Source organism: Corvus moneduloides, unplaced genomic scaffold (assembly GCF_009650955.1).
Source record: "Corvus moneduloides isolate bCorMon1 unplaced genomic scaffold, bCorMon1.pri scaffold_94_arrow_ctg1, whole genome shotgun sequence".
NCBI lineage: Eukaryota > Metazoa > Chordata > Aves > Passeriformes > Corvidae > Corvus > Corvus moneduloides.
This window is the reverse complement of record NW_022436938.1, coordinates 19351-31479: the sequence shown is the minus strand read 5'-3', so window position 1 is coordinate 31479 and position 12129 is coordinate 19351. Positions and strand designations below refer to the sequence as shown.

Here is a 12129-nt window from a genome sequence, read left to right as displayed (position 1 = left end):
CCCTGGGGGCTTGGGGACACCTCAGGGGGTTTGGGGACACCTCAGGGGCTTGGGGACACCTCAGGGGGCTTGGGGACACCTCAGGGGGTTTGGGGACACCCTCAGGGGGCTTGGGGACACCCTCTGGGGCTTGGGGACATCCCCAGAGGGCTTGGGGACACCTCAGGGGCTTGGGGACACCTCAGGGGCTTGGGGACACCTCAGGGGGCTTGGGGACACCTCAGGGGGTTTGGGGACACCCCCTGGGGGCTTGGGGACACCTCAGGGGCTTGGGGACACCCCCTGGGGGCTTGGGGACACCCTCAGGGGGCTTGGGGACACCCTCTGGGGCTTGGGGACACCTCAGGGGGCTTGGGGACATCCCCTGGGGGCTTGGGGACACCTCATGGGCTTGGGGACACCTCAGGGGGCTTGGGGACACCTCAGGGGGTTTGGGGACACCCCCTGGGGGCTTGGGGACACCTCAGGGGCTTGGGGACACCTCAGGGGCTTGGGGACACCCTCTGGGGGCTTGGGGACACCTCAGGGGCTTGGGGACACCTCAGGGGGTTTGGGGACAGCTCAGGGGCTTGGGGACACCTCAGGGGCTTGGGGACACCTCAGGGGGCTTGGGGACACCCTCAGGGGCTTGGGGACACCCTCAGGGGGCTTGGGGACATCCCCTGGGGGCTTGGGGACACCTCAGGGGCTTGGGGACACCTCAGGGGGTTTGGGGACAGCTCAGGGGCTTGGGGACACCTCAGGGGCTTGGGGACACCTCAGGGGGTTTGGGGACAGCTCAGGGGCTTGGGGACACCTCAGGGGCTTGGGGACATCGCCAGGGGGCTTGGGGACATCCCCAGAGGGCTTGGGGACAGCTCAGGGGCTTGGGGACACCTCAGGGGCTTGGGGACACCTCAGGGGGCTTGGGGACACCTCAGGGGCTTGGGGACACCCTCTGGGGGCTTGGGGACACCTCAGGGGCTTGGGGACACCTCAGGGGGCTTGGGGACATCCCCTGGGGGCTTGGGGACACCTCAGGGGCTTGGGGACACCTCAGGGGGCTTGGGGACACCTCAGGGGCTTGGGGACGCCTCAGGGGGCTTGGGGACATCCCCTGGGGGCTTGGGGACACCTCAGGGGCTTGGGGACACCTCAGGGGGTTTGGGGACAGCTCAGGGGCTTGGGGACACCTCAGGGGCTTGGGGACAGCTCAGGGGCTTGGGGACATCCCCTGGGGGCTTGGGGACATCGCCAGGGGGCTTGGGGACAGCTCAGGGGCTTGGGGACACCCTCTGGGGGCTTGGGGACACCTCAGGGGGTTTGGGGACATCCCCTGGGGGCTTGGGGACATCCCCAGAGGGCTTGGGGACACCTCAGGGGCTTGGGGACACCTCAGGGGCTTGGGGACACCTCAGGGGGTTTGGGGACACCTCAGGGGCTTGGGGACATCCCCTGGGGGCTTGGGGACATCCCCAGAGGGCTTGGGGACACCTCAGGGGGCTTGGGGACACCTCAGGGGCTTGGGGACACCCTCAGGGGGCTTGGGGACATCCCCTGGGGGCTTGGGGACACCTCAGGGGCTTGGGGACACCTCAGGGGGCTTGGGGACACCGCGGGCTTGGGGACACCTCAGGGGCTTGGGGACACCCTCTGGGGGCTTGGGGACACCTCAGGGGCTTGGGGACATCCCCTGGGGGCTTGGGGACATCCCCAGAGGGCTTGGGGACACCCCCTGGGGGCTTGGGGACACCCCAAGGCCACCTGTGTCACCTCCAGGAGGGGTCAGGGGGTGCTCGGACAGCTGAGTGTGACCTCTCAACACCTGGGTCCCCCAAATCTGAGGGGTCAGGGGTCAGCTGGGGGGGGGACAGCCGTGTCCCCCGATGTCCCCCGATGTCCCCCGATGTCCCCTGAGCGCGCCCGGTGTCCCCCGCAGGTGCTGGGGTTCAACACGCGGCAGCGCAAGGCGTTCCTGAACGCGGTGATGCGCTGGGGGATGCCCCCCCAGGACGCCTTCACCTCCCAGTGGCTCGTGAGGGACCTGCGCGGCAAAACCGAGAAGGAGTTCAAGTAGGTGACAGCGGGGACACGGGGACAGCGGGGACTTGGGGCACATTGGGGACACTGGGGACAGCGGGGACAGCGGGGACACTTGGGGACACTGGGGGACAGTGGTGATATTGGGGACACTGGGGATATTGGGGACATTGGGGACACTGGGGACATTGGGGACACCGGGGACACCAGGGACTTGGGGCATATCGGGGACATCAGGGACATCAGGGACACTTGGGGACATTGGGGACATGGGGGGATATTGGGGACATTGGGGACAGTGGAGACACTGGGGACATTGGGGACAGTGGAGACATTGGGGACATTGGGGACAGTGGGGACATTGGGGACAGCAGGGACACCGGGGACATCAGAGACATTGGGGACACCGGGGACATCAGAGACACTGGGGATACTGGGGACATTGAGGACATCGGGGATACTGGGGACACTGGGGACAGTGGAGACATTGGGGACAGCAGGGACACTTGGGGACACTGGGGACATCCTGGACATTGGGGACATTGGGGACACCGGGGACATTGGGGACATCAGGGACACTGGGGATACTGGGGACATTGGGGACATTGGAGACATTGGGGATATTGGGGACACCGGGGACATTGGGGATAGCGGGGACATTGGGGACACTGGGGACATCGGGGACTTGGGGCATATCGGGGACACTGGGGACAGCAGGGACATTAGGGGCATCAGGGACATTGGGGACACTGGGGACATTGGGGACATGGGGGACATTGGGGACATCAGGGACACTGGGGATACTGGGGACATCAGGGACATTGGGGACAATGGAGACACCGGGGACATTGGGGACATCGGGGACATCGGGGACACTGGGGACACCGGGGAGGGGCGGTGGCACTGGGGACAGGCGGTGGCATCGAGGACTGGTGGTGGCATCGGGGGCAGGTGATGTCAGGGACAAGCAGTGACATCGGGGACAGGCGGTGGCACTGGGGACAGGCGGTGGCACCGGGGATGAGGGGTGACATCAGGGACAGGCGGTGGTGGCACTGGGGGATGAGGGGTGACATCAGGGACAGGCGGTGGCACTGGGAACAGGCAGTGACATCGGGGACAGGTGGTGACACTGGGGATGAGGGGTGACATCAGGGACAGGCGGTGGCACTGGGAACAGGCGGTGACATCGGGGACAGGTGGTGACACTGGGGATGAGGGGTGACATCAGGGACAGGCGGTGGCACTGGGAACAGGCGGTGACATCGGGGACAGGGGTTGACACCGCACGGTGGCACCGGGGACAGCTGATGTCAGGCACAGATGGTGGCACCGGGGACGGGTGGTGGCCGCGTAGCGAGGTAGCCACGTGTCCCCACATGTCCCCACACATCCCCTCACATCCTCGTGGTGTCCCCATGTCCCTGTTGTCCCCCTGTTGTCCCCCCGCTGTCCCCGCTGTCCCCGTGCCACGTGATGAGCCCTTACTCAGCCGAGCGCCGTCGCTGTCGGAGTTCCTGGGGAGCGGACGAGGCCGTGTCCCCCTCAGCCCGACGCAGAGCCACCCCCGGGGACGTCCCCGTGTCCCCTCGGGGGGCCGGGTCTGGCTCAGGGGACGCCAGAGCGGTGGCAGGTCCCCGCCGTGACCGGCACAGCCCCAACGGGCGCCGTGACGAGGGGACGGGCTGATGGTGCGGGGACGTCGGGGACCTTTGGGGACATTGGGGACACCAGGGACATCAGGGACACTTGAGGACACCAGGGACATTTGGGGACATCGGGGACGCTTGCGGACATTGGGGACATCAGGGACATTGGGGACACCAGGGACATTGGGGACATCTGGGGACACTTGGAGACACCAGGGACATCAGGGACATTGGGGACACCTGCGGACACCGGGGACATTTGAGGACACCGGGGACACCAGGGACATTGGGGACACTGGGGACACTTGGGGACATCAGGGACATTGGGGACACTTGGGGACATCAGGGACATTGAGGGCACCAGGGACGCCAGGGACTTTTGGGGACATTTGGGGACACTGAGGACATCCTGGACACCTGGGGACACCAGGGACATTGGGGACACCAGGGACACCTGGAGATGGGAACAGTGGAGACCTCGGGGACAAAGTCCTTGGAGATGGGGACACTGGGGACAAGGACAGCGATGGGGACAATGGGGACACCGGAGGATAGGGCAGAGACCCAGGGACCTGGGGACAGGATCTGTGGGGACGGGGACCCTGGGGACAAGGGACCATGAGGACGAGGACACGGGGAGCAAGGGACCATGGGGATGCGATCTATGGGGACAGGGGACACTGGGGACAGGTTCTATGGGGACGGGGGACCCTGGAGATGAGATCTATGGGGACAGGGACCCTGGGGACAGGGGATCTGTGGGGACAGGGGACACTGGGGATGAGATCTATGGGGACAGGGGACACTGGAGATAAGATTTATGGGGACAAGGGACACTGGGGATGAGATCTATGGGGACAGGGGACACTGGGGACAGATTCTGTGGGGACAGGGGACCCTGGGGACAGGTTCTATGGGGACGGGGGACCCTGGAGATGAGATCTATGGGGACAGGGACCCTGGGGACAGGGGATCTATGGGGACAGGGGACACTGGGGACAGGTTCTATGGGGACAGGGGATCTATGGGGACAGGGGACACTGGGGACAGGTTCTATGGGGACAGGGACCCTGGGGACAGGAGATCTATGAGGACAGGGGACACTGGGGACAGGATCTGTGGGGACGGGGCTGCTGGGGCGGTGGCAGCGGGCGGTGGCAGCGGGCGGTGGCAGCGGTTGGTGGCAGTGGGCAGTGGCAGCGGGCGGTGGCAGCGGTGGCAGCAGGAGGTGGCAGTGGGCGGTGGCAGCGCTTGGTGGCAGCGGGAGGTGGCAGTGGTTGGTGGCAGCGGGCAGTGGCAGCGGGCGGTGGTGGCAGCAGGCGGTGGCAGCGGGCGGTGGCAGCGGGCGGTGGCAGCAGGCGGTGGCAGCGGGTGGTGGTGGCAGCAGGCGGTGGCAGCGGGTGGTGGTGGCAGCAGGCGGTGGCAGCGGTTGGTGGCAGCGGTGGCAGCGGGCGGTGGCAGCGGGCGGTGGCAGCGGGAGGTGGCAGTGGGCGGTGGCAGCGGGCGGTGGTGGCAGTGGGCGGTGGCAGCGGTGGCAGCGGGAGGTGGCAGCGGGAGGTGGCAGCGGGCGGTGGTGGCAGCGGGCGGTGGCAGTGGGCGGTGGCAGCGGGAGGTGGCAGTGGGAGGTGGCAGCGGGAGGTGGCAGCGGTGGCAGCGGGAGGTGGCAGCGGGAGGTGGCAGTGGGAGGTGGCAGCGGGAGGTGGCAGCGGTGGCAGCGGGAGGTGGCAGCGGGAGGTGGCAGTGGGAGGTGGCAGCGGGAGGTGGCAGCGGTGGCAGCGGGAGGTGGCAGCGGGAGGTGGCAGCGGGAGGTGGCAGTGGGAGGTGGCAGCGGTTGGTGGCAGTGGGAGGTGGCAGCGGGTGGTGGCAGTGGGCGGTGGCAGCGGGAGGTGGCAGCGGGAGGTGGCAGTGGGAGGTGGCAGTGGGTGGTGGCAGTGGGTGGTGGTGGCAGAGGGAGGTGGCAGCGGGCGGTGGCAGCGGGAGGTGGCAGCGGGAGGTGGCAGTGGGTGGTGGTGGCAGCGAGAGGTGGCAGCGGGCGGTGGCAGTGGGTGGTGGTGGCAGCGGGAGGTGGCAGCGGGAGGTGGCAGCGGGCGGTGGTGGCAGCGAGAGGTGGCAGCGGGCGGTGGCAGTGGGTGGTGGTGGCAGCGGGAGGTGGCAGCGGGAGGTGGCAGTGGGAGGTGGCAGCGGGCGGTGGCAGTGGGTGGTGGTGGCAGCGGGAGGTGGCAGCGGTTGGTGCCAGTGGGAGGTGGCAGCGGGCGGTGGCAGCGGGCGGTGGTGGCAGCAGGCAGTGGCAGCAGGCGGTGGCAGTGGGAGGTGGCAGCAGGCGGTGGCAGTGGGAGGTGGCAGTGGGAGGTGGCAGCGGGAGGTGGCAGCGGTTGGTGGCAGTGGGTGGTGGCAGCGGGCGGTGGCAGTGGGAGGTGGCAGCAGGCGGTGGCAGCGGTTGGTGGCAGCAGGCGGTGGCAGCGGGCGGTGGCAGCGGGCAGTGGCAGCGGGCGGTGGCAGCGGGCGGTGGTGGCAGCAGGCGGTGGCAGCGGGCGGTGGCCCTGGCGCTGTCCCCAGGGCCTACGTGTCCCTGTTCATGCGCCACCTGTGCGAGCCGGGCGCCGACGGCTCCGAGACGTTCGCGGACGGCGTCCCCCGCGAGGGGCTGTCCCGGCAGCAGGTGCTGACCCGCATCGGCGTCATGTCCCTCGTCAAGAAAAAGGTACCGGCGCACCTGGGCACGCCTGGGGACATCCTGGGGACATCCTGGGGACATCCTGGGATAGCTGGGGACATCCTGGGGACAGCCCTGGGCACATCCTGGGGACATCCTGGGATAGCTGGGGACGTCCTGGGGACATCCTGGAGACATCCTGGGATATCTGGGGACATCCTGGGGACATCCTGGGGACAGCCCTGGGCACCTGGGGATACCCAGGGACATCCTGGGGACATCCTGGGATAGCTGGGGACATCCTGGGGACAGCCCTGGGCACATCCTGGGGACATCCTGGGATAGCTGGGGACGTCCTGGGGACATCCTGGGGACAGCCCCGGGCACCTGGGGATACCCAGGGACATCCTGGGGACAGCCCTGGGCACCTGGGGACATCCGGGGGACATCCTGGGGACACCCAGGGACATCCTGGGGACATCCTGGGGACAGCCCCGGGCACCTGGGGATACCCAGGGACATCCTGGGGACATCCTGGGGACAGCCCTGGGCACCTGGGGATACCCAGGGACATCCTGGGGACATCCTGGGGACAGCCCTGGGCACATCCTGGGGACATCCTGGGGACATTCTGGGGACAGCCCCGGGCACCTGGGGATACCTGGGGACATCCGGGGGACAGCCCCGGGCACCTGGGGATCCCCCCCTACCTGGGCATCTGGGGACACTGGAGGACATCCTGGGGACACCCAGGGACACCTGGGGACATCCTGGGACATCCTGGGGACATCCTGAACACCTGGGTCCCTTTTGGGGTGCCCCTGACCCCCTCACCCCTTCCCCGGGTGCAGGAGTTCGAGCACAGCAACGGGCGCTGGTCCCTGCCCGAGCGGGGCCCTGGGGGGGTTTTTGGGGTCTCTTTTGGGGATTTCGGGGTCACCTTGGTGGATTTTTTGGGGGCTCCCCAGGGAGGTTTCTGGGGTCCCTTTTGGGGTCACCTTGGTGGATTTTTTGGGGGCTCCCCAGGGAGGTTTCTGGGGTCCTTTTTGGGGATTTCGGGGTCACCTTGGTGGATTTTTTGGGGGCTCCCCAGGGAAGTTTCTGGGGTCCCTTTTGGGGATTTCGGGGTCACCTTGGTGGATTTTTTTGGGGGCTCCTCAGGGAGGTTTCTGGGGTCTCTTTTGGGGTCACCTTGGTGGATTTTTTTGGGGGCTCCCCAGGGAAGTTTCTGGGGTCCCTTTTGGGGTCACCTTGGTGGATTTTTTGGGGGCTCCCCAGGGAGGTTTCTGGGGTCCTTTTTGGGGATTTTGGGGTCACCTTGGTGGATTTTTTTGAGGGCTCCCCAGGGAGGTTTCTGGGGTCCTTTTTGGGGTTTTTGGGGTCACCTTGGTGGTTTTTTTGGGGGCTCCCCAGGGAGGTTTCTGGGGTCCCTTTTGGGGTCACCTTGGTGGATTTTTTGGGGGCTCCCCAGGGAGGTTTCTGGGGTCCTTTTTGGGGATTTTGGGGTCACCTTGGTGGATTTTTTTGAGGGCTCCCCAGGGAGGTTTCTGGGGTTCCTTCTGGGGTCACCTTGGTGGATTTTTTGGGGGCTCCTCAGGGAGGTTTCTGGGGTCCTTTTTGGGGCTTTTGGGGTCACCTTGGTGGATTTTTTGGGGGCTCCCCAGGGAGGTTTCTGGGGTCTCTTTTGGGGATTTCGGGGTCACCTTGGTGGATTTTTTGGGGGCTCCCCAGGGAGGTTTCTGGGGTCCTTTTTGGGGTTTTTGGGGTCACCTTGGTGGATTTTTTTGGGGGCTCCCCAGGGAGATTTCTGGGGTCTCTTTTGGGGATTTCGGGGTCACCTTGGTGGATTTTTTGGGGGCTCCCCAGGGAGGTTTCTGGGGTCCTTTTTGGGGTTTTTGGGGTCACCTTGGTGGATTTTTTGGGGGCTCCCCAGGGAAGTTTCTGGGGTCTCTTTTGGGGATTTCGGGGTCACCTTGGTGGATTTTTTGGGGGGCTCCCCAGGGAGGTTTCTGGGGTCTCTTTTGGGGGTTTTGGGGTCACCTTGGTGGATTTTTTGGGGGCTCCTCAGGGAAGTTTCTGGGGTCTCTTTTGGGGATTTTGGGGTCACCTTGGTGGATTTTTTGGGGGCTCCCCAGGGAGGTTTCTGGGGTCTCTTTTGGGGTCACCTTGGTGGATTTTTTGGGGGCTCCCCAGGGAGGTTTCTGGGGTCTCTTTTGGGGATTTCGGGGTCACCTTGGTGGATTTTTTGGGGGCTCCCCAGGGAAGTTTCTGGGGTCTCTTTTGGGGATTTCGGGGTCACCTTGGTGGATTTTTTGGGGGCTCCCCAGGGAGGTTTCTGGGGTCTCTTTTGGGGGTTTTGGGGTCACCTTGGTGGATTTTTTGGGGGCTCCTCAGGGAAGTTTCTGGGGTCTCTTTTGGGGATTTTGGGGTCACCTTGGTGGATTTTTTGGGGGCTCCCCAGGGAGGTTTCTGGGGTCCCTTTTGGGGTCACCTTGGTGGATTTTTTTGGGGGCTCCCCAGGGAGGTTTCTGGGGTCTCTTTTGGGGGTTTTGGGGTCACCTTGGTGGATTTCTTTGGGGGCTCCCCAGGGAGGTTTCTGGGGTCTCTTTTGGGGTTTTTGGGGTCACCTTGGTGGATTTTTTGGGGGCTCCCCAGGGAGGTTTCTGGGGTCCTTTTTGGGGTTTTTGGGGTCACCTTGGTGGATTTTTTGGGGGCTCCCCAGGGAGGTTTCTGGGGTCTCTTTTGGGGTTTTTGGGGTCACCTTGGTGGATTTTTTTGAGGGCTCCCCAGGGAGGTTTCTGGGGTCCTTTTTGGGGTTTTTGGGGTCACCTTGGTGGTTTTTTTGGGGGCTCCCCAGGGAGGTTTCTGGGGTCCCTTTTGGGGTCACCTTGGTGGATTTTTTGGGGGCTCCCCAGGGAGGTTTCTGGGGTCCTTTTTGGGGATTTTGGGGTCACCTTGGTGGATTTTTTTGGGGGCTCCCCAGGGAGGTTTCTGGGGTCTCTTTTGGGGATTTCGGGGTCACCTTGGTGGATTTCTTTGGGGGCTCCCCAGGGAGGTTTCTGGGGTCCCTTTTGGGGTCACCTTGGTGGATTTTTTGAGGGCTCCCCAGGGAGGTTTCTGGGGTCCCTTTTGGGGTCACCTTGGTGGATTTTTTGGGGGCTCCCCAGGGAGGTTTCTGGGGTCCCTTTTGGGGTCACCTTGGTGGATTTTTTGGGGGCTCCCCAGGGAGGTTTCTGGGGTCTCTTTTGGGGGTTTTGGGGTCACCTTGGTGGATTTTTTGGGGGCTCCCCAGGGAAGTTTCTGGCGTCCCTTTTGGGGATTTTAGGGTCACCTTGGTGGATTTTTTTGGGGGCTCCTCAGGGAGGTTTCTGGGGTCCTTTTTGGGGTTTTTGGGGTCACCTTGGTGGATTTTTTTGGGGGCTCCCCAGGGAAGTTTCTGGGGTCTCTTTTGGGGATTTTGGGGTCACCTTGGTGGATTTTTTGGGGGCTCCCCAGGGAAGTTTCTGGGGTCTCTTTTGGGGTCACCTTGGTGGATTTTTTTGGGGGCTCCCCAGGGAGGTTTCTGGGGTCCCTTTTGGGGATTTTGGGGTCACCTTGGTGGATTTTTTTGGGGGCTCCCCAGGGAGGTTTCTGGGGTCTCTTTTGGGGGTTTTGGGGTCACCTTGGTGGATTTTTTGGGGGCTCCCCAGGGAAGTTTCTGGCGTCCCTTTTGGGGATTTTAGGGTCACCTTGGTGGATTTTTTTGGGGGCTCCCCAGGGAAGTTTCTGGGGTCTCTTTTGGGGATTTTGGGGTCACCTTGGTGGATTTTTTTGAGGGCTCCCCAGGGAGGTTTCTGGGGTCCTTTTTGGGGATTTTGGGGTCACCTTGGTGGATTCTTGGGGGCTCCCCAGGGAGGGGTCTGGGGTCTCTTTGGGGGTTCTGGGGTCACCTTGGTGGATTTTTTGGGGGCTCCCCAGGGAGGTTTCTGGGGTCCCTTTTGGGGTCACCTTGGTGGATTTTTTGGGGGCTCCCCAGGGAGGTTTCTGGGGTCCCTTTTGGGGATTTCGGGGTCACCTTGGTGGATTTTTTTGGGGGCTCCTCAGGGAGGTTTCTGGGGTCCCTTTTGGGGTCACCTTGGTGGATTTTTTTGAGGGCTCCCCAGGGAGGTTTCTGGGGTCCCTTTTGGGGTTTTTGGGGTCACCTTGGTGGATTTTTTTGGGGGCTCCCCAGGGAGGTTTCTGGGGTCCTTTTTGGGTTTTTGGGGTCACCTTGATGGAATTTTTGGGGGCTCCCCAGGGAAGTTTCTGGGGTCTCTTTTGGGGTCACCTTGGTGGATTTTTTTTGGGGGCTCCCCAGGGAGGTTTCTGGGGTTCCTTCTGGGGTCACCTTGGTGGATTTTTTGGGGGCTCCTCAGGGAGGTTTCTGGGGTCCTTTTTGGGGTTTTTGGGGTCACCTTGGTGGATTTTTTTGGGGGCTCCCCAGGGAGATTTCTGGGGTCTCTTTTGGGGATTTCGGGGTCACCTTGGTGGATTTTTTGGGGGCTCCCCAGGGAGGTTTCTGGGGTCCTTTTTGGGGTTTTTGGGGTCACCTTGGTGGATTTTTTGGGGGCTCCCCAGGGAGGTTTCTGGGGTCCCTTTTGGGGTCACCTTGGTGGATTTTTTTGGGGGCTCCCCAGGGAGGTTTCTGGGGTCCTTTTTGGGGATTTTGGGGTCACCTTGGTGGATTTTTTGGGGGCTCCCCAGGGAGGTTTCTGGGGTCCCTTTTGGGGTCACCTTGGTGGATTTTTTGGGGGCTCCTCAGGGAAGTTTCTGGGGTCCCTTTTGGGGTTTTTTTGGGGTGCCCCTGACCCCCTTTACCCCTTCGCCAGGTGCAGGAGTTCGAGCACATCAACGGGCGCTGGTCCCTGCCCGAGCTGGCTCCGGAGCCCAGCGCCGACTCCAAGCGCTCGTCCCGCGCCTCCTCCCCCGCCAAGACCGGCCCCCCCAGCCCCGAGCAGAGCGGCCCCCCCCAGCCCCGGCCCCCCCCCACACCCGGTACCGGACACGGCTGGGGACACCGTGGGGACATCGGGGGGACACCAGGGGGACGGGGTGGGGACGGGATGGCGACACCGTGGGGACACGATGGGGACAGGGTGGGGATTGGGGTGGAGCAGGGGACACGGGGGATGAGAGGGGGAATGGGGACAGAGGGACAGGGTGGGGACAGAGGGACAGGGGATGGGGACAGGGACAGGATGGGACAGGGACAGGATGGGGACGGGATGGGGACAGAGGGACAGGGGATGGGGACAGGGACAGGATGGGGACAGGGACAGGGGATGGGGACAGGGACAGGATGGGGACAGAGGGACAGGGGATGGGGACAGGATGGGGACAAGATGGGGACAGAGGGACAGGGGATGGGGACGGGGACAGGATGGGACAGGGACAGGATGGGGACGGGATGGGGACAGAGGGACAGGGGATGGGGACAGGGACAGGATGGGGACAAGATGGGGACAGAAGGACAGAGGATGGGGACAGGATGGGGAGAGAAGGATGGGGGTTGGGGACAGGATGGGGACAGAGGGACAGGGGATGGGGACGGGATGGGGACAGGATGGGGATTGGGGTGGAGGGGGGGACATGGGGACATGGGATGGAAAGAGGGACAGGGACAGGATGGGGACAGAGGGGTGGGATGGAGATGGGGACATGGGGACAGGACGTGAGGACAGGGTGGGGACAAGGGAGGGCAATGGGGAAAGGGGTCAGGATGGGTTGGGGACATGGGGGACAAGATGGGGACAGAGGGACAAGGGATTGGGGAGGATTCCGGAGCCGGGG

The 12129-nt window shown here is 64.1% G+C and overlaps 1 protein-coding gene across 1 annotated transcript in view; it reads left to right on the top strand.

Moving 5' to 3' along the window:
* LOC116439081 (chromodomain-helicase-DNA-binding protein 3-like) overlaps positions 1-12129 on the top strand; it is a 74910-nt gene that overhangs the window by 60419 nt on the left and 2362 nt on the right. Inside the window, exons 29-31 of the mRNA XM_032098148.1 lie at positions 1919-2052; positions 6225-6369; positions 11169-11334. Of these exons, the coding sequence (XP_031954039.1) occupies positions 1919-2052; positions 6225-6369; positions 11169-11334 (445 nt within the window). The remainder of the gene's footprint in view (positions 1-1918; positions 2053-6224; positions 6370-11168; positions 11335-12129) is intronic.